Source organism: Poecilia mexicana, unplaced genomic scaffold (assembly GCF_051168715.1).
Source record: "Poecilia mexicana isolate PSO_F unplaced genomic scaffold, ASM5116871v1 scaffold_19, whole genome shotgun sequence".
NCBI lineage: Eukaryota > Metazoa > Chordata > Actinopteri > Cyprinodontiformes > Poeciliidae > Poecilia > Poecilia mexicana.
In genome coordinates, this window is record NW_028263388.1 from 13072581 (window position 1) to 13096121 (window position 23541).

At 37.8% G+C, this 23541-nt stretch overlaps 1 protein-coding gene across 2 annotated transcripts in view; it reads right to left on the minus strand.

Annotated features, from left to right (window-relative positions):
* LOC106921405 (ankyrin-3-like) overlaps positions 1–22736 on the minus strand; it is a 139585-nt gene extending 116849 nt beyond the window's left edge. Inside the window, exon 1 of one of the 2 annotated variants that reach the window (XM_088016307.1) lies at positions 22346–22736. In XM_088016307.1, coding sequence (XP_087872433.1) covers positions 22346–22381 — 36 coding nt within the window. In that variant the 5' untranslated portion in view covers positions 22382–22736. The remainder of the gene's footprint in view (positions 1–22345) is intronic. The other variant, XM_088016306.1, reaches the window with a different exon arrangement.
* Between the last annotated feature and the right edge of the window lie 805 nt (positions 22737–23541).

Below are 23541 nucleotides of genomic sequence, written 5' to 3' on the forward strand. Positions count from 1 at the left end.
TCAAATTGTTTTTTTTTTAATTATTAAATACATTTCAAATGCAAAGTACTTAATTTAAAACTCAAATGTTTCTTTCCGTCTTGTGCTCATATATTGAAAGTGAAAGATCAGCTGTAATCAAAATGATTAAAATAATTTCAAAAAAGGGTTTGGATTAATCAGATTGCCTCTGTTCTGGAGCAAACACTTCATTCTTGTTGAAAGCATTGACAGTATTGACATTAGAGAGGGTGTGGGCTGAGTATGATGAACGTGGGCAGTCTTGTTACATAAGGAAAGTCCACTTCTCTGAATAAAGCAACACAAAAACACTGACTGAGCATGCATGTGCTGCTCGCCTCAGCGGATCGGACTAAGAGGCAACGCTGTAGAGCAGATCATTTCAGGATCAGTGCAGTAAAGAAAGTATGCGGGTATACACCATAAGGCTGCAAATCTATTGATAATGAAGCTTTCATCTTAAAAAATTACAAAACCTGAATGTTTCTTACTTCACTGCTAACCCAGCAGATAAAATTGATCTCAAATGTTCTTAATTTCAAATATTTAACATAGTCACTTGTTTGTCTGACATGAACACTTGGTGACATCCCGCTATTAATTCATGGAGTTTAACAAGATGTGAGCCAACCATTGCTTACTGAAAAAGTGCCGAGTTTGCAGTTCTCACTAACAAAATCACTGCATTTGATTTTATTAGATAAGGTGGTCGGACTTTACAGTTCTACTGTGATGGCAGGCAGACAAATGACATACGACGTACGTTTGACAAGGACCCAACAAGAGACAAGGACTTAAATACACAGGGAGGGTAATCAGGTAACTAGACACACCTGGGAAACAATCAACGGTGAAGACGCAGAGACAGAGACTCACAGGCCAGAAACTGAACACAGAAAACCCTTCAAAATAAATACACAGGAACACGGATCATGACACTCTCTACTCTCTGATATGAAATTATGCTGGAAGAGAAAGTGGACAAGCCCAAACTGTCCCACATATTTGGGAGCATAAAATTGTCTAAAATACATTGGCAGGCTGAAGTAACAAAAATTATTCATTGGAATACCAGACATAACTAGCTGGACACGCCTTAGCCGTTCTAGAGTCCAGTGGCAGCTCGAGTTACACTACATTCAGCGCTTTGCATCGCACTTGGTGATATAGAAACCCCAAGCTCTCCTCACATAGTTCTCAAACATCAGAAGGTCACATGACCAACCTAACATTTGACTATAGAATATTTATTAGTGAAGCATATATGGACTCAGTGGATAGGTAGCATCCTATCACAGCACCATGCTGGGATTCAGTGACCTTCTGAGGTTGACACATTCCTTCACAAATGTTGGTAAAAGCAGTTTGCATGTCTAGGTGCTTGATTGTAACATATAAATTCATTCATTATAAAATCATGGCATGAGGAAATTATGAAAATAAGGAACTGTCGAGAGAATCCAATAAGGACCGCTATATGTATTGTTTTACTTCTTTATCCAGACAGATTGTTTTAGTTAATTGCAAGATATATCACATTCAATTAAAAAGAAAACTGAAATGATTTATTATAGCATCTTTTTTTACATCCAAAAACTTGCCACTTCAACTGGGGTGTGTAGACTTTTTCTACCATGTCTATGCATCAATTAGCATTTTTTTTTTTTTTTTTTTTTACCAAGTTCCACAATTAAGTCTAGTGAAAAGTATTTATACAGCAAATTAGTTTTCAATGATCGGCTTAGACAGCATTTGGCATCTCCCATCCAACACGCCGCTGAGGTATTTCTAGCAAGACGTCGTTCACGCCTTCCTTCTGTCTTTAGTTACACATTTCAGACAGACGGGCCTAAAGTTACACTGAAGAAATGCAAAACTGCATACCAAGTTGTATGTGTATATGATGAAGCTGCAGTACGGCAGCTCATATCAGTTTGAAGCCTTGAGTTCATGCAGTTCAGTCCGAGACCACTGTTGAACCTAATGTAAAGTAAATTTGTACTGTAAACCCAGTTGCTATTTAATGTAAAGCTGGCTCTTCTCTCTACCTGATGACTAACTTCCCACCTCTCCATGCTTTTTCTATGACTTCCTTCCTCTCCCAGTGGGTCTTTGGTTGTCATAGTTACATCCATTAACACATCTACTAAGCTCTTAGGTCCCTCGTGTTAAACTCACACCCCCTTCCTTGACTACCATTTCTGTCACAGTCGCAGGGCTTAAAACAAAACAGAGCACTTGTATTTCCCAGGTGAACTGGACAGGTTACTCTAAGAAGAAAAAATCTGATTTGTTTCACTCTTGGTAGGACTTCATTTTTGAGAAACAAGCTTGATATAAAATACTAAATATAAGAAACCTAAGTGTGGATTATACACATCTTCCAGGGCTGCATGATGGAGAAGTTTGTAGCATTGCTGTTTTGCAAAAAGTAAGCAACAGTGCTTACTTTTAGACAGAAGTCCGGCCTGTGGACTTCTGTCTAATCTTTAAACAACTAAACTGAACCATTTTTATCTTAGGCTTAAGATCTGTTATGATTTTAGGTGTCAAAAACAAAAAGTACCTTACTTGTGTCCCTTTTATATTCGGTAATAACTCATCAAAACATGACATGAGTCTTACTATTGACAGTCTTCTCTACAAGCAAGAGAAAATTACCTTACAAAATCACTCAAACATGCAACTAAAATCCTCAGATATGATAAAAAAGTAAGATTTAAAAATATAGAATAAAATGATATCGATACAGATATGTGAGGTTCAGTATCGACCAATACCGATCCTATACAGAAAAACTGTGGTGACTTAACTTAAAAGGTTTCTTTAAAAAAAAACAAAAAAAAAAAAAAAACACACAGACACAAATGTACTGAATTACAAATGTATTTGCTAACTCTGCAGCAGTGTAGCACTTTTAAGTATACCAATAACTTCACAAGCTTGGCCAAACATGTAAAACCAACACAGCTTTAATTTGTTCAGTGTTCAACTACTGCAAAATAAACAATGAAGAAACTGACAAGAACAAGTTCAACTATCTTGGCAATGTAAAAGGAATGATAAAGCATGACATCACTCAGAGCACAAAGCAACAGATCTACTCTTGGACAACTTAAAATGACCATAAATGTAAACTGAAAAGCTGTTGTTACTGAGAAATCAGTAGTAGTTGAAATAGTAAAATGCATATATTAATCTCCTCTAAACTCAGACGACAATTTGCTAATAGGCTTTATCTTGGTCGTCTCTCACTAAGCATCTCTGCTGCTTGTATAATTCTCACCTTTAACTCCCACAACCCAGCCCTCACTTTGCCGCTTTAATGGTGTGTGATAGTCCTTGGATCTTCCCAGATTACTCATTCAGCATGTTACCCACACCGTTTTCACATGTGTCCCTAGCAACAAGTAGAACACTGAAGGCAATTCTTGCAAAAGCAAAACACTCTCCTCCTCCCCCCACCCCCCTTTTTTTTTGTTTTTACACATGGCTTTACATCTTCCTCGTCTTCATCTTGTTTTTTTATCCTTTTAATAGCCTTCCTCCCTTTTCCTGCCTATCCATGTCTTTATCCATGCTTATTTCCTAAAACAGGCCTGTTCATTTTTTTGTTCTTTGCCGTAAATAAAATCTGTATTTGTCTTTTTTTATCTGTTTTTCTTCAGCCTCTCCTTTTCTCTCACATCACCGCCAACTGTCTCTTCTCCGCAGAATCACAGCAACGCAACAGTCATCTCTCATCAGTCAAGGCTGCAGCTTGCATCAGAATCGTGAGCTTTTTTATCTGAACTCCTGTCCCTCCAGTTTGTCATTACATTCCTCCTTCTTACTTCTGTTCCCCACACTTCCTCCTAAAACTGTGGCATGCTATAAGTTTTCCTGCATTTGGGAAATTTTACAAATCAAGATACTCAAAGCATTGTTTTGGCCTCTACTACTAGAGGGATGACTCCAGTGTCCTAAGTGAGAAAGCTATTACATTTTATATTGGGATCTGAGGTGCATAAAAAAGCAAAAAACAAAAAAAAAACCCTGATATGATCTTTCATACTTGTGCAGTTACTTCCATCAAGGTTTTCAGAATGCTCATGCCACATCCTAGATATGATAACATCGCTAAGCTCTTATAATCAAAAAATGTTTTCTTTGGATCTTCAGTTGAAACCAGAAGTTTAGACAATGTTTTTCTCACTGTATTACATGAAATCAGACCAAATGTTTCTGTATTAGGTCAGTCAGGATTAACAGAATTAATTATATCTTTTTTTATTTAATTTAATTATATCTTAACTTTTTTGAGCGTTTTTGAGTGGAAGAAGACATTACTCCAAAAGAAACATAAAACTTAAGATTACAATTTGCAAATGCACTCAACGACCGTAGTTGTTGGAGGCGTGGCTTATGCTACGATGAAGGTGAATTTCTGAGAGACCACTGTGACGTTGAAAGAAAAAGAATAAGCCTTACAGGTCTGAGAACACCATCCCATCTAGAAAATAAAGACAAGGCAGCACCACAATGTGTTGTTGCAGAAAGGACTGGTGCACTTCACAAATAAGTGGCGTCCTGAGGATGGACTATGTGGAAATTTTGAAGCAACATCTCAATGCATCAGCCAAAAAATTAAAATTTAGTAGAAATGGGTGCAGCTCTCAATGAAAAATTTCACATTCAGTCTAGCTAAAAAGGTGTGTGCAAGAAAGGCAGATTCAAATCTGACTAAGTTGCAACAGTTCTCTTGGTAGGACAGGGCAGAAATTTGAGCAAAAAAAAATTACAGTAAAGTTTAAGGCAATTCTACCAACATTTTACCAAATTCTAAGGAGATGTACAGTATGCAGCATTTTAACTAACCAAATTAGTTTTCAGCTTCTTTTTTTTTTGTTTCGTTGTGTAATTTGTCATCAAAAATAGACATCACTTTGATTATTACTATAATGATTGATGTTGCATAGATAAATCCTATTTTCGAAAAATATACAAAACCTCTTCATCCCTTTATTTAATTTAAACAAAAAGCAAGCTCCATGTTAAGAAAAAAAATCATTGCTCATATTAGTTTTTAGAAGGCAATTAGGATAATTGGTTTAATTCAAGAGGCAGATAAAATTCCTCATGCAGTGATCTAAAGCAGATTGATTATGATAATGTTAATCAAAACAGAAAATAAAAATGCTCTTCATCATTTTTACCTCATTCTCCAGGCCCACCTCCCACTCTCTTGCTCCATAACCATTTTAAATCTTATTTTTTTTCCTGGTAATTTCTATAAAGATTAATTTTCCTTTTATCTTTTTTTTCTTATTCTCTTTACCAGTACACAAAATGAACCTTTGTTACACAGCAACAAAACAAGTACTGAAAGGGCTCCTCAACATGAACATACTATAGCAACATCAAAAGACAAAGTAAATCTTGCTCAGTAAAGGTTACCTTCATTATCCACGCAGAGAAAAAAGAGTAACTTGTTACACAGCAAAATAAAGAAGACTATAGAGAATATCTGCAGGGTAATAACCAAGAACAGCTGACTTTACATAAAACTGGATCCCATAGACTAGGTGGTGCTTAGCCAGCATGTCTACAGCACACTGTACAAGGCAAAAATAAGAAATATTTTAACTTTATTATTAAAGCCACAACCATATACACACCTTTTGCTTGCAAATGGCAAAAATGTGTTGTTTTAATTTCAATATTAAAATAAACCCGCTATAACGAGTCAGAAAATGTTCACAGAAACTTATGCCATCATCATCTTCACGTACATAGATACGACATTAAAAACTGTAAAATCATCTTGAGTTAAATAAAGGAGTTTTACACTGTGGAATTGTTGTTTTGTGGTAATCACCAAGCAGGTCATTAGCTGCATCTATCAGAGAGACGTTTTTATGACCGCAGCATTATAAACGTAAGATTTATGGCACTGAGCATGGCTCTATTTTAGTTTCCAAGCAAAGTTACTGTCTGTTTTCCCTACTCGCCATTGAGGAAAGGGACAGAACCTCAAACAAATTCTGCCGCCCAACTTGCTGTACACAAGGTGTCATTCCTGACATAAAACGGCTATAAAACAGAAGACTTCAAAATTCGTAATAGAAACTGGCCACAGAACCTCTGATTGGTAGGTAACACTAAAGCAATATCAAAACATCTGTTCTCTGTAAAAAAAAAAAAAAAGTGTATATAACAGAATCATTGCAATGTTTAAAAAGAAACCAGTTGCTTTCTGCTACTAAAAGAAATACTTTTAGGTGTTCCATGACAAAGACCTCTGTAACAATACCAGAAAATGACATTTCTCATAGGTTGCATTGATGGTAAAAGCTGCACAGACACACTCACTCAGATATTCAACCTGCCTATAAGTGAGCCTATAAATCCAAATGTCTTTGCTAAGCAGGTGGTGAGAAGGCATTTTAAGTGTTTGCGTCTAATCTAATCGATGCTGTACTGGACCAATCTGAATGAGCTCATGGCACAGACGTCACAGAACACAGAAAAAGAAAAACTGACACTTGTGACCTCACCTCTCTCTTCTCTTTTTTTTACATCCTGTCCTGCTTTATGATCTTCAGTCCTCCATCACCACCAATCCCACCGCTATCCCTCCTTTCAGTCCTCGTCATTGTTCCTTCATCCTGACTCATCTGATCCTCAAATATCCTCCTTCCTACATTTATTCTTTCATTATCTGTTCACACATCGACATTAATAGGTGTTCAATGACCACAGATTAGGATGGTTTAATACACAAGATGATTTTAATATTCAACAAATCAGAAAAAAAAAAAATATTCACTTCTTTCCTGTCTACCTCAATAATCAACTGAAGCCACCCGGCACACAAAAAAATACTTAAAAACTAAAAAAAAAAAAAAAAAAAACTAAAATGGTTTTGCTAAGATAAGGCACATCAAATTATCATGTCATCAAATCACTCACTGAAGTCTCTTAGCAACAAAAGCAAGAGCTGCCACTCATCAACAAGGTGGAGAAAATTCATCTCCCGAGAACAAAAGGCTTAAAAACCAACCATTTTAAAACGTCTTTTGTCCTACTGTCCATTCTCTGACTTGCTATGATGATTTCTGTTTTAACCCCAGCAGTGACTCCGTGCTGTTTACAAAAGCTCTGAGCGCCTTTTACCTTCTTTCCCTTCTTCTTGCGGTGAGCCGACTTCCCTGTGGATTTCTCTTTAGCTTCCTCACTCATACCGGCAGCTGTGAGAAGCCCAAACAGCTGTGTGCGTCAGGTCCAAAAAGGCTGTTTTTGTTAATCCAACATGAATGAGTGGACGGGTGGAGTGGCGGCCACTCTGGAAGCGCGCAGAGAACAACTCGCTCAGCCGCTCACACCCACTTTCACACACAAACCCACTCCGAGCATGAGGAGAGGAGCCAGCGAGGCTCAGAGGCTGAAGCGATGGAGAGATGCACATTCTGGCTCTTTCCCTTCGCCTCTGTTCCCCCTCTCCTTTTTTCTCGTCCAGTTCGCTTCTCTACCTGTGGTCGCCTCCCACACGCTCCAACAAGTGAGATCACAGTAGCAACAAGCTACAGCATGGGGGCTTGAGTATTAATAGCAATCACTGCCAGCTCATCTACAGGTTGTTTGTGTCTGTGTGCCTCTTACAGACCTCTTGAAAAAGTAAAAAAAAAAAAAAAAAAGTAAAATCTAAGAAATAGATTTAATATAAACCCAATAACAGGCATGGGCCAAATATCTGAACAATTTTTACAGTTAGAATGGGAACCAAATGCATATATATATATATATATATATATATATATATATATATATATATATATATATATATATATATATATATATGCTCTGCAACTACACATATATTATTCCACTATCATTTAAACATTTACATTTAACAGACAGATTTCTTAATGTATTTGTATGGTATAAAAGATAATCTTAATGTTTTTTTAAGTGTTTTAGTAACAAAAAATAAATAAAATAAAGACAATTCTATTGTATCCAACTGCACCTTAAGATGGATCCCACATATGCCGAATAATTGGCCAACGTCTTCACAACAGTAAACTTTTTTTTTTTTTTTTTGTAAAAGCCAAAAACTTGTAATTGTTTCCTCTCACTCTACATTACACACAACTAGCTGACAGCTCAAAGACAACTGTTGGGGGATGGGAAAAAAAAAAGAAGACAGGGCATAGATGAATGCTATATCCAACTGGAAATCGTCTTGTACACTATCAAATCTCTCAATTTATGTTAAATCCATAAAATTAACCCAATTAACATTCAGTCAGTTCTATACTGATTTCCACTTTCAACTGACAGAAACCTAGCAATGCACAAATATTCATGGAGAAATGATGTTACTAGGATGAACCTAGCTCAATCAAACTAGATGAAGAGTGTCTATGAGCCTCAGTTTCCACCAATGCCATAAATTCTTAATTTTATGTGGGTCTGAACTTTGAACATACCACTCTCGCACACAAAAGTGCATTGATCTGAACCTTTTTATCGCAGCACTGGCTGTGTTTAAGGTAGTTGTCCTGCTAAGATATACAGCTCCACTCCAGTTTCATGTATTTTCACAGCCACAGGTTTTCTATCAGGTATTTAACCCCAACCATCCTCTCATCAACTCTGACCAGCGACCCTCTCCCTCCTGAAGAAAAAAATACTCCCACAACATTCAATTTCTGCTACCATGCCTCACTCTGGGTAGGATTTTTGTTCTTTGTTACATTTTTTGTCTCATGTGACCGTAACATCTTCTTTCCTGTTCTGTCCCCTATGAGGTCCCTGGCAAACAATGGTTTTCTTCAAACCACTCTTCCACTTTGTGGAGTTCAATATAATTTTCCTATCAAATGACTCTTTCATGTAAGCTGTGTTGTCTCTGCAGCTCCTCCGGAGGTATTCTGTGCTACTTGGCTGCTTTTTAGCAGACAGTTTAGGTCAGGTGTCACCAACTCCAGTCCTCGAGGGCTACCATCCTGTAACTTTTAGATGCATCTCTGCTCAAACACACCTGGATCAAATAAACTGCTCGTTCCCAGCCTATTGCAGAGAGGAATGAATGTTGGTGAGGGAATTCAGACATTTTGGAGCAGAGGTGAATCTAAAAGTTGCAGGATGGTAGCCTTTGAGGACTGGAGTTGGTGACCCCTGGTTTAGGTTGATGGTTATGTCTTGGGCTCATCCTGTTGCAATGTCTAAGAGAGAGACACCTTTAAACCCAGGCCAGATACATTTATCATTTAATAGCTTTTATTTCACTAGAAAAAAAAAATCCCATTGACGTTGAAAGAATACCGGATAAATCATCATCCACAGAAAGAGAACAATAGGTTATTAAAGGTAGTAGCTCAGCCGTAGCCCCGTCCAGGTAGTTGGCACAGCTAAATAAAACACCAGGCCAGGTGTAGCTTCTATGAAGAAAAAACCAAACAACTGAGCTGACTCATACCAAACTCAAAACAGTGTCCGTCAAATAATATGTGGTTTCTCATGGGCTTGCAAGCCAAAATAGTGATAGATTGATTGGCTAATGCATCCTTAATGGTGTTCTGCTCATAAACACAACCTAAAGATTATATTACAAACTCAAGCATAGGTACATTTTTTTACCAGGAGACTAAATAATGAATGAGGAGAAAGTTATAAAATTATGAACTACTCTTCACTAACCAAGACAAAAGTGAAGGAAGACCTTGCAAACAGTCACTGCTAACCTACTGCTTCCTTATCAATAATGAACAAAGGCAGGAAATCCCCCATGGTGGTGGATTATTGCACTCAAATGGAGTCTGTTTTTGTGAGTGGATTATTCCAGTGTGAGTTTACTTTACCCATTACAATTATAAGTGTACCGTACACCGAGAAGCAAAAGCATTTAGGGATTGTAATCGAGGCTATTCATTATTTCATTCTCTAAGACAGAGCTACTCATTCAGTCTGTTAAATGTTATGCCTGCAGGAATTAGGCTCATCCTACAGGTGTCACAATAAAAGGTTCATTTTAAGGCGTGATTTTGTGTCATATTTCATATGAGACCATTGACCTCTCATGTTTATACTGTAAACAGATTCTGACTCAACTGAAGCGTGTAGCATGACACCTGGTGGCCACAGCTTGCTATTACAAAAAAAAACTAAAGTTCAGTTTTCCAAATTACTTCTGAAAATTTAAAACTTGATGCAATTAAAACCCATAAATAATATGGGTTAATAATAATAATTTTCTTTAGTTGTGAGTACTCATTATATTTTAAGCATGCTACCATTCAAAGAGCAGTTTGCTCAACTTTAAACATTCTGCCCAGAAACACAGATGAGGAAAAACAGTCAAAAACCTGCTCCTTAAAATAGCTTTCCTGTTAAACTCAGACCTTCCTTATTAAATGATTGACTTGAGAGGTGAAAGTTTGATTTCCTGGAAAGTTTCTGTAAAGAAATCTGCAGTGGCGTTATCCTGCATGTCTAATTGCGAGCATAAAATTCAAGTAATAAAGCCTTATCAGATTTATTTGTAGCCTTCCGCCAGCACTCTATTTGAAAGGTATTCATTCTGTAAACTTTCTTACTTAAGAGGGCTAGAAAAACATCCATTTTTGTAAAGGTTAGCATCACTCAGAGATGGGTCATTTATCATATATAGAGGATTTAAAAGTTAGTTTTAAAACTGCTACAAACAAAGTTATATTTATGGACTTTTCCTCAATTTGTTGCTTCCTGTAAAATATTTAGACAAAGTCTATACTCCTACTTGTTATAATATTTTATGTTAGTGTTTCTGCTGCTTTACTAGTCTAAAATTGTAGGATTGTTCCATTTTCAGCAGGAGTTTTAAAAATAGTTGCATGTTTATCCAAATAAAATAGGTATATCATATTACAGTGAGGCACAGTCGGATTACAGGCTTCAAGATGTTCCAAGACTTTGAAAACCTGCCTTAAAAATCCTAGACTCTCCCATCATAGCATTCATAATGTCACTTCAAAGAAAGTTACAAAGTGGCCAGAGTTTTCTCCAGCTTTTGGAATATTAGAACAGCGTCCTCCCTTGACCCACTTGTTCTAGTGCGCCATTGGTCAGTTGATAGAAAAGATACTTCTTGTTTCTAAGAAGAAAAATAAACTTTTCTGGAATGAAGCTAAAGGACCATCAGGGCTGCATGATATTTAAAAAAAAAAAATCTGATAACCATATTTTTGATAAATATTGCAACGTCATTTGCAACAAATTCAGTCCTCACTCCTCTCTTTCTCATCTATGCTTCTATATGACATTTAGAGACATTGGTATAAAAACTAATGCTTAGCTCTTTATATCAAAAATAAACATCATAAACATTTTAGACATCATTACTATAACTGCATTAACCAATATAATATGCAATTGTTGGAATTCATGTTTCACTATTGTTTCGCTGAAACAATAGTGAAATGTGTATCTGTTATACTTTTACTCGTACTGTGAAAATGTCCTTCTTACTGACAGATATCAACATTTGTAGCACTTCTCTGTTCTTCCAGCTCTGCCTCTTCGGAGCGTCTCCTCACTACTCGCCGCAAATTGAAAACGACAACTCAAACACACCTTCACTTTCACGCACACATAATAATAATGTGTCTCTCCCTGATTGCATCCAACCAAAGAGCAGTAACTCAATATCCTTCTAGCTGATACTAACCCTTTCAACCAGCCATTAGATGCCTGCAGGAAAGGGGAGTGTTTTTCTTCTTTTTTTTTAATGATTGCACTGTAAGTGCTCCATAACTCTGAATAATAACAGACATAGAGAGATGTTGGTTATTGGAGCTAGAGGGTGGTCAGGAACAGTGGGATGCTAATGGGAGCAAAACGATCAGCTCGAGAGGAGGATGCCCTGTTCATTTAGGCCTCGATGATAAGTAAACATGAAACTTCAGATTTCACAGGGGAAATATGAGGGGTCATTCATTTCTTCAGTTACTACCGCAGAGTAAACAAGAAAAATGGGAAGCGTTGTGAAAGAGAGAGACGCTGGAGTTGGAATCTGCCTGCATACATGTAACATGAGATTTATTCTGTCTAATTTATGGGAAGGCAGTGAAGGTCTGAGGCAGAAAAATGTGTTCTGGTTTGCTGAGTGGCCTCAGACTGCTTTGCAAGAAAAGGTGTTTGCATGTTTGACGCAAACAACAATAACTGTATGGAGTTATCTCAGAATAACAATAAGTTTGACTAAAAACTGCAGTGTGTGTGTGTGTGTGTGTGTGTGTGACATCATTTCTGGTAGATTAGCTAAAAACATTCAAATTAATTCATCATTTATTGTAGTGAAATTATCTGACAGACAAATTTAGAAAAAAGATTATATTGATTCTATTTGTTAAGAGTAGAAAACAATCAATGTTGAACTATTCTCTTTTTGGCACCCATTCCAATTTCTATTTAATATGAAAATGAAGAATGACTTCATTAAAGGAGCTGTATTAAAAGTTTCCCAGCCACACAGTGCAATTTTATAGCACAAACAAGTAACTATGTTACCTTTGGTTGTTGTAAAAATGCCATATGTATCAAATACGACTTAAAATCAACTTACCTGTGTAATTGAACACCTTTAAATTGGGTCTCTGTCTCTAAGAAACTCTTGCTCTTTCTGAAACTCCACCTTTGGGAAGTCATCACAACAGCGCTTCATTTTTAACCCATAAAACATTTTTTTTTACCAGCGTTTCACTGAGAAGTAGCTCATATGATGAGCTCAATAGCTGCACAGTTCCACCAGGTGTCTGCTAATTGCTGGTGGTAATTAGCCTGGAAGTTGCAGGACTGAAGAGCAGCTTCATCTTCAAAGGTGGGCTCGACACCACAAACAGGGATGACAAAAGAAAGAGGAAGTTTAAAATTGTCTTTAAAGCTTGCTGTTAGAAAACTACACCAAAGACTGCCATTTCATGGTTACCAAGTTTCAATAACAACAATTAGCTTCAGCTAACATGGTATTTGATTTTCTTTTTGGAGAAAAAAAAAATCCTCTGTCCTACCTTCACAAATGTAAAAATGCAAAATTTACTAAATGTGTCCATTTTTTTTCTTGGTTCAAAAATCATATTTATTTTTTTCTCGCTCTAGTAGCCTTTATTTGAAAGTTGTCGGACAGGAAATCGAGTAAGACATGCCGTAAAAGGTCAATGTGCTGGGACTCGAACCAGTGATGGTTGACTAAGCCCTCCATATATGGTATGTGCGCTTTACACCTGCGCCACCACCGTCCCCATCTTGTGTCAACTTATTCACTTTTGAAGAAGCATTTTGGATCCATGGAGGACTCCTCTATTAAAACGCTGCTGCAACCTGGATGACTGAAAATATGTTTTAAACAGACCAAATGAGAGCAGACTGAAGCTACTCAGCCTGCCTCAACTTGTTCAGCATTTCAATTAAACCTGAACAGCGCTGCCTTTACATATTTGGAAGTTATACCACAGCATTTGAAGAAATTGCAGAATATCTTGGTGCACGGCCTTTTTAATCTATCAGCTAATGGACGAGGAACACCAATGTTGCAACATCCATATGAACCTATATCATCCTAATTTTGCATATTTTTCACACTGATGGTTCAGAAGCAAAATATGTGATCAGATTAACGTTGTATGCAAAAATCTATGGCACATGAAGGCCCACATCTGCTTCAAAGAAATTTCTTGGGAAAACCGGAGCTCGCTGCAGGTGTGAACCTGTTGCAGGCGACTCTAGGTAGTAAATTGTGAAATCTCTGGTCAAAATGGCAGATGACAGAATGTAGCGTTTTGGCTCATGGTAAAACGGTCACCCCCGCAGCAAAGGCAAAACACTAAGGCTTGTGTTGGCTCCACATCAGGGGATTTTTTTTAAAAGGAGGTTTTGATATTAATATAAAAGTGTTTATTTTCTTCTAAAAACAAAATTCCCACAAAGGCTGCACCTTGCCTTAAAGTTTTATGTCTGTCACCACGTTGCCTGACGTGAAGGAATGTCCAAATACTAGTACTTGATAAAGATCAGGTTTTTGTGTAATCGAAACCAAGAAAGAAAGAAAAATCATTATTAACCGTTTCTGTTTGCTTTTATCTGATTTTTACTCATTGCCTGCTTCATTTGTTTACATTTCCTCCCACCACCACCGCCTCCACATTTGAAGTCTAAGATTACAGTTCAGACACTAAACCAACGATGAATGTCCAAATTAGGAATAATAAAGACAAAAACTATTTTTGATGCCCCTTGCATACTAATGACCTCATTTGAGAGAGAATCTTGATGAAGACCAGACAGGAGGAAATTAGTCTGAGTTCATACTCTGTTACCAAGGCAGCACCATGGCGAAAGATGAATCCCTATGGTAACAACATTAGAGTGGCAGGATTTCTCCATGGCAACCCTCAAAAACTAAAAAAAAAAAAAAAAAAGCTTTCAAGAGGAAGTTCAGCATGAAAGAGATTATCTCAATCAATAGATTCAGTAGTTTATTTATGCCTGGGCCTCAATCTGCTCCCCCAATACTCTCAGATTCAGACAGGCTAACATTCAGTCCAAGAGTCATGTGCCTGAAAATGCACCAGCTGGGATGGAAAGGTCACCATGAGTGCAATGACCCTGGGTTCAGCTCTCAACAAGTACTTCCAGATGAGCATTAAATTACTTGGGGGGGGGGGGGGGGGGTAAATAAACTTTTTTGTCCTCCCAAATTGACATATAGAGTGGACTTATTTTCTTTCGATTGTCTCTGGTCATCAGCGGCTCAAATATCATCTTCCATATTAATTAGATTCATCAGCACTAAAAATCTCTCTATTTTGGAAAAGTGCATCTACCAACAGTGTGCTCTTTAATCAGTTAATGTAACTTCTTGATTCTATGCTGCATCTTATATACATGCGGCAGGTTTTGTCTCTTTTAATGTGATATACCCGTAGGAAAATAAAAAAAATAATAACAATCAGCAGGTCAGACTTCAAAGAAAGGCAGAAAATGGTCAATTCTGATCTGTGCACCAACAAAGGATTCTTTTAACTTTACTGTGTGCTTTCTGGCAGTTTATTCAGCACCAAAGATCGAAAAGAATGTGTAGTAAAAAAAAAAAAAAAAAAAAATTGGATCTCTCCCATCAGCTAACATAATCGGACATGTCTCCTGCTGTAACACCCATGTAAAAAAGAAGTGTTAAACAAAAAGGTTAAACAGTCGTAAAGCAAGAGACACTCACTTACACAAAAGAAAGAAAGAAAAAAAAAAGCAAAACACTTTCGCTCTCTCACACAGACACACGCACGCGCCCACGCAAACACACACGACAACTGAGAAATAGCAGACACACAAACAGCAGTCACAAAGGCTCCCTCCTTTGATTTACAATCCGTCTTTGTCTTGGGATCGACGCACTAACACAATACTAATGGATGCAAAAAGGACATGGTTCCACGCCTAAAATGGTCTCATCACCAAGGCTGGCGAGCTGCACAGCGATGGGAGCCCAGCTGGAAAACTTGGATCCCCACTCACGTTCTGCCAGCGAGCACTTAGGAACCAGTGACGCACTCGTTATTTCATGATCAAATTATCTGTCCTGAAACAGGTGCCAACAGCAAGCTTTGTATAAAATACCCTCAAATAGGTTGATGCGGGGGTCGGGGGGGAGATAAATAAAAAAAAATCACTAAACATATTTCCATCACATTGTTAGTGGAAGAATATTTTAACAAACAATAATGATTTATATTATTAACAGTATTACTGTGATGTATTTAAAAAAAAACTCACAACCTCTTACTTTTTAACTGCACAATTTAGTCAGGTTAAATGTTTTGTTAATTGATTTTGTTAAGGCTTTCGTTACCCTCCTAAAACTTCCTGTAAGACAAAAACTGTCATTTCATAACATTTATGTAGCTCTACGTTACTTGCCAAAATAATCCTATATTGCTAAGTTAACATAACCCTGTGTATTTGTAAAAGTATTCACTCCTCCTTTCACATTTTTGTCATATTTGAACCATACACCTTAAACTATTCATCAGGACGTTATCTGGGAGACCAACACAAAGTAGTGCAAGATTATGAAGTAGAAGCAAAATGTTACATTGCACTGTCAACATTTATTTATTTATTTATTTATTTAACAGTGAAAATCCAAAGACCGTGAATTAAGTTTGCATTCATTCGCCTTTATCTGATAATGCTAAAAAGAAATCCTGTGCAACCAACTGCGTTAAGCAACCATCTAACAGGTGAATAGGCCACCGGTGTGTAATTTAATCTCAGTATAAATACAGCTGCTCTGTGAAAAGCTCAGATCTTTGTTAGAGAACAATAGAGGGCAAACAGCAAGATTAACGTTGACGAACAAAGCAGAAAGATCAGAAATAAAACTGGAGAAGTTTCAAGCAGGGTTCGGTAGCAAAACAACATCCCAATTTTGAACATCTCACTGAATAAATGGCACAACCGTAAATCCACCAAGGCATAGCAGTCAACCTAAAGCGACAGGGGAGCATTATTCAGAGTAATTCTGGAGGAGCTGCAGAGATCCAGAGGGAGAGACTCTGCTGGTTGAATGTTCACCCATTTGAATCCTTACAGCTCAAGGACATAATCCACCAGTCTGTAGTGGTGACAGTCGGTGCGACTGCCCGGCTTGGAGTTTTTGTTTCTCTTACTGCCTCAGTCGATAATAACAAGTGGCACACTGGTACGTATTCATCCATTCATTTATTGGCTCATTCTTTCTTGCTGTGTCAGATGTTACTACAGGACTACATCTTGTCTGTTCTGTCCAGCTGGTCTACAGTAGGATGTTGTCTTGTTTGGATATTTTTTTTTATCCAAACAAGCTTATTATCTGACACAGTAATAATGTCCAATATACTGCACATAATGGGGCGTATCATAAACAAAACGCACGCATTAACCCTCCTGCGATCGTAGTTTCACAGTCTTGAGTTCAAGACAAAATGAAGGAAAACCAAGATTTCCTGTGTTTGTCCAACATTCTGCCCTAGCCTTCACTACCCTAGCCTTTATTAAACTCAAATAACATCAAAGCACAGACTGCCGGGTGACACATTCATAACCAGAAAATGGTGAGAGGTTTCAGTTTAGTGAAGAAAAAAGTAATACAACCCACATAATTCCCAGTGTTTGATCAGCTGATCTCCCATCAAAGCAAGAACTGATTAATTGGCAACTCTCTAGTTTCTCTGAATGTTAATCCGTCTGCACAGATGTGAAGTCAGATCCAATTTCTTAAACATTAATCTTTTTTCTTTTTTTTTTTTTTTTTTTTTTTTTTTTTACAAATAATGCTTTGGACATGTACACAAATCCAGACCATGTTTCCAGTGAAATGAGTTGCACCTCAACCAGCTTCTGTTTGCAGCCATCAGGATGATCCAGGCTGATTATTTGACAATAGATGCCATTCAGTTTCCACAGACTTGTCTATGCTGTCCCACTGTGTGTCTGGCTCTGCTACTTCACGAGGCATGCCTGGGTGTCCTGACGAAAGCGACCTCAGATTAACACCACATGCGGTTGGCAGGAAGTTACACATTCACTCTTGAGAGCAAACAGAATAGTGCTAATAGCGCTAAGTCAGCACACAAAAACCACTGATCCTCCATGTTTGTTCGTAGCTCTGGCAACACGCATTTTACAACTGCTCTTTGGAAGGACACCGACAGGTGTTTACCAAATACTTTATCGCCTTCTCAAACACAGTAATTCAGTGACTTGGCATTAGCTCACCATGACTGAGGTCATGTTTGCCCTCTTCACTACAATACACAGTTCTGAAATGCAGCCGGTGGGCGAATCAGTGAGCTCACTGCCTCCCCTGCAGCCCACTGAGTCAGCTGAATGGGGCATCTCTCCTCACAGTCAGCAGGGCGATTGGAAAGCATCACCTAAGACAAATTAATAAGAACACAAAGACGATGAAGATGCCTATGCCAGTATGTTCGGGCTATAAAACTAGCCACATTTAGCAGGCTTGTAAACTTAATACATCATGGGATTTTGGACACTTTCTTGGCATTTGAAGTTTTGCGGTTTTCTGCCAGAGTTCAAATCAGATTTTTTTTTTTTAAAGAAACATTGTATTTTAAAGAGCTTATAATGTCATGCATCATGAGGGTCTTTGGTAGAGAACAGGTCTACTGCATCGCCGATGCTCCACTTTCATGACACTTGTTGGAAAAACTCAATCGTGGTGACATCCGACCAAAGCACACAGTTCCAGTAGCCATTCCAGCAGATAGTTGAAATTGCAAGGATTCATGTTTGTGATGGCAGGACTGAAAAGGCAACCTTGGTGCATGTAGTTGATGCTTAATAGTTGGTAAACCAATAATGTGTCTCTTTGCTATAGTTCTTCAACAGTGAGCTTTTCTTCAGCTGGAGCTGTGGCCTTTGTGAAAAAAGGATTGAATTATGACCCGTTCCAAATATCGGTCAATGTTGGTGGAAAAAGTGCAGAAATGATTTGTCATGGTCACATTTTAACAGAAATGTGTTGACTTTTGTCCACTCTGCATAGTCTCTGATGGCTTTTATGGTGACTTGGTGATGCCAAGATGCCATTATTTACTGCTGTCATCTTTGGACACGTTTTATCTCGATTACCATCATCCTCTTTGTTTGTTGTTTTCTTTTTTGAAGAGTGGCTAAAAGAAATAGCCCTTTGAGTGACAACACGCATTTTATACTCCATGGAAAGTAATAGTTTCTAACCATTTATGCCTTAATATTTAAATCACAAGAAATGTTTCCAGTGAATCCACTCTATAGGAATTGTTATATGTGCTTAGGCTGATAACACTGATGAGTTTGTAAAAAATATTATTTCTTACCAAGGGATTTATTTGAATAATCAAATTTGTGTAATGGTTGGATTATTTTCAATATAAAATTTGTGCTACCTTCTGACAAAATGGCACCGTGTATGGTAAATAATTTTGCCAAAAACTTGAGAATTCCTCTGTGATTCTCCAAACTGAGCTTACGCCAACTGTGGTCTAATCAAAATAAGTTATTTAAAAATTTAAAAAATGATCAACTCCACAACCCACCACTTTGTTCTACAGTCATGCTCATTTTCCTCAGTTGTGAACAATTATTGTTGAAACATAAAAAAAACCTTGTTGATAAAGGCTTGGCTCCAACACAGAGCTGGCCCATAAAACTGAACCGTGAGGCGCGCTCATCATGGCATCCCATAAAATCCAATACATTCCCACAACGCAGCACTTCTCCTTTTGATCCCATCAGACCACCCTGTACACACACAGCAGTCATTGTGGTGACCATTAGCTTTTCACCAGGACATAGGTGGAGACTCGCACTCATTGTTTGCTCCTCCACAATAAACCTCCAGCACGGCGTCTTGGCAACAGACACCAGTACTTTGGAAGTGAACGGCTTTCCATTTCCCACTACAATCTGTGGTCAACCATTAAGCCAGAAGGAACCGCAGATAGATAGATGAACAAACACAGGACAGGCAACTGTGTGAATGACGATTGCACAAGTTCAAATTGCTATTTCAGCCTTCAAAAGAAGCAATGTTGACGTCAAAATATGAGCTAAAGGACGCATGTTTTGGTTTCAAGTTATGAAGGCAAAATGGCTGAAGAAGCAGGCTGGGAACAAGGAGGCCTGTAGTTTATGTAAAAATTCCTTACCAAGATCATTATGTCACAATGCCTGCTGTCCCAGTGTGAATACTCTGCGTGCTATCATAACATCTTGAAATTTATGATAGCAATCCCCAGAGGTGAAAAAATCTTTTCCTGGTTAGAAAAGACAATGCAGTCAATCATGTTCTTGTGCGCCTGCTGGCAAACCCATACATACACAAACATCAACACAGAGTTCATGACAAAGTTTTAAATGGGTGTAAAATATGATGTCCACTTTACAAACGTGTCAAGTCCAGCACTAAACTAATGGGCAGGAAGGAATACACGAGAGTAATCAGCCATAAGAGTAACGATTAACCAAAACTGTGAATGATTCAAGTTATGCCAGAAAAAAAAAAAAAAAAAAAAAAAAAAAAAAAGCAAAGAAACACACAAAGTCAACACCTTGAAGACAGGAATGCGGTATCCTCAGACTGCTTGTGAAATGTTTGTAATTATCATGATAAGAGCATTTTGAAGGCTGCCTGCTATAAAGCTCTGGTGGGTCAAGGTTGATGCCTACGGCTTCATTCAAGAGGATTTAAGGTCATGAGTTACACAAATAGGTTTGGTTTCATCTTGCTAAATTTAGGCAACTACTACTTACAGATTAAAGTTTTTCCATCATCGTTCAGTTCACCCAAATCAAAAAGGGTGAACTGAATCCTTGTATGAATTCATACAAGTTGTATGAATTCATACAACTTATATAATTTTTTTTCTACCAGCACATACCTAGAGACTGAAGTTCTCCAGATTTTCTTTGTAAAACACCTCAAGCTCAGTCAGATATGATGGGGCGTCTGTGAACATCAGTTTTTAAATCTCGACACTGATTCTAAATCAGATACTGAATTTCTGCCCAAGAATTGTGGTTTTTGCAGGTTTTCTTCCAGCATTTTCCTGTATTTAGCTTAATTTGTCTTCTCACTAACTCTGACCAAGCATCCTTGCATCTTCTGAAACATATGCCCACAGTATAATGCTGGAATATTTAGTCTTCCTCCAAACACTGCATTTTCTATGTAGGTCAAGTTCCATGATATCGTCATGAAACATCATGACATAGTAAACTTTTTTCTAGAGGTTTACTGTGTCTCCAACATGGAGTCGTTCCTTCAATGATCACTTTCTTTTTGCTACCTCTCTAGCGTGTGGTGACAGTAACGTGCCAAAATCTGAAAAGCAATTCAACATGTATGAACACTCTTGCGACTCTAGGCACTTCGTTTTCATCTGGCTATGTTCTCTCACATCAGTGGCAACAGCTAAATCCACAATGGTAGAAAACAACAAATAAGGGGTGGATTTAGTCACATGCAGCTGCAAATGATCTAATCTCTATCAGCTCTTGTGAAAACAGTGGCAAGCCTAGACAGGGATCTAGGATGCAACTACAGTAACGGATATAAAAAAAAAGGCCTTAGTAGCAGCATGTAGAGTTTCATCTTGGAATTAATAAGTGATCTTGATAAAAGCCTTTGTTTCAAATCATGTAACCATACAAACTATGTTTTGTTTTTTCTAAAATCACATGCATCTGACAAGTAAACATTAAAACTACCAAAGTTTAGGTTGTACAGTGTATGGTCTCTAATATCCCCATTCATTTATGTACATGTATCAATTGGTCTGTGCTATAAGCTGTTACTATTATAAAACTGCAAACCTTTGGCAGTCATTGAGTTAATAAATGTTCTCTTTATTAAGTTATCTGTAAGAAAAAAAACTACAATAAATTAAAATACTACAGCAATTTTAAGTCTTATACCACTAATTAAGATAACACATATATGTCTGTCTCCTTTTTTGTTTTGTTTTTTCCTAGTCACCACCACTGCAGGAGAAAAGGTTTATTAGGGTTTGGCTCTAATCCAGTGGCTGTGAACAAGCAGGTACTATGAGTTTAATCTCCAAACCGGGCATGTGTGTTTCAGATGGGGGTAGGCTGACCTGTCTGCGTCCTTTCCTTTTGAGCTTAAAATTTGCCGCCACAAATAAGAAGCAGCAAGGAGAAGATTTTAAATTAAAACGGGAAGAAGAGACAGGCTCAGATATTCACTTCAAGTTTTTACCTTTCAAACGGGTTATTTTTTTTAACTTTGTTTTTTGCAATCTGCATTAGATCTAAGTGCTCCAAGGCAACAGTTATTTCAGTTTCTTGCAAAAATTTCTCCTTCACTTCACTTTCCACTGATGTAACAGAAATGTCATAATTACCAATATTAACTGACAAAAAAAAACATAAAATATACATTTTTGTGTAAGAATTTTCTACCAGAATTACTTGCATAGCCTACTTTTTGGTGACTTTCTAATTTACCGAAATCCACCTGCATGTGTGGCATATGAGATCTGATCACCACGGGGGTTTTCAGTGTAATCTCAGTTATATGCAAGAGGGTCAATGTCAAGTCAACTGTCAGAGAAATAAAACAGAAAGTCTCAACACAGAGCTTGTTGCTAATTTTGACATTTAAAAGTCGCACTTTAAATTGATTAGTCAGCTCACCACTACTCTTTACCTTGCGCTTTCAGACGGAAGTGGTGTTATCGCGGCTACCAACACAACGCCACCAAACCCCACTGAGAGAGAAAGTTGGCGCTTACACTGGCACTGAAACTTTCTCCAGCTCCCTTACCTGCTCTTCGTGGTCACCTGTGGCGGAAGAAGCCATATTGAAGAAGACGCGTGCTGTGCAGCTGCTCTCAGGTGAGTTTGATCCACGGGAGATCCAAACACACTAAAATATCCGCAGTGGAAACGCATACGAGGGTCAAACATCTGAGGAAGACCGGCTCTGGGGAATAAGTGGTGGATTGGAGCCTTCAGAGTTGGGAAAAGTATTCCAGGGACAGCGGAGTTCTGTGCCCGTGTAAACTCCAGGTGAAACCGGGGCGGAGGGGGGAGTGTACTGCTGCTGCCGCTGCCTGGAGGACCGACTGTAGCAGAAACTTAGTGGAAAACAGCCGCTGGGGGGCGGTGTTGCTTGCCTCATCGAGTCAAATGACATGTAGGCTCTCCATAATAGAGGGCTAATTAGTTGATTAGTGCAAAAAAACTGAATGAAATCGACCCATCAACATAAATGTTTAATGTTGGATACATAATTTAGCCGTTTAATGAAAAATGTGTTGTATATTTCAGTTTTCCACATTTACATTAATCATAAGTGTCTTTTCATTTCACAAACCAGGACTTTATTTCAACCATAACCTAAGAAAAGCTAAACTTGGTAGGGTGGTGGTAATTTTAGGCTCATTCTTTAACTTTTGAAGTTTTGTGATGAGTTTGCAGTTATCCTCATTTATGGTAAATTATTTCTGGTTTTCCATCTCAAGTACTTTTTCCAACACCAAGACCAAGTTCTGAGAATTTCTTGGTTGAACTAGATTAAGATTACATCATATTTGTAGTTCACCTTTTGAGCAATCTGTATGATGTACCCACTGACTGAAAGTTGAGTTGAAGGGAAAAAAAAAAATGCATCTGAAAAGGGTACACAAATACAGGGGGATACATTTATTTCACTCAGCCTACCTTTAATTAATCTGAAGTGTGGGACTTGGCTTCCAATACATGGAGGTGTCAAAATGAGTGCTTATGATTGAATTGAACTAATAAAAGCTGAATGTTGAAAGCAAAGTATGAATGTAAACTGTTCTAAAGTCCAAATGTCAAACATGTAAATATAAAATTGCAATAGTTTAACTGTAAAAGTGTCCACACCCCTGTGCCACTTTGTTGAAACATATTTGGCTTTAGTTTCAGGAGTCTTTGGTAGGATTCTCCAAACAAGACAAGTTCTCCAGATTTGATTGAGGACATGTCCAGAGC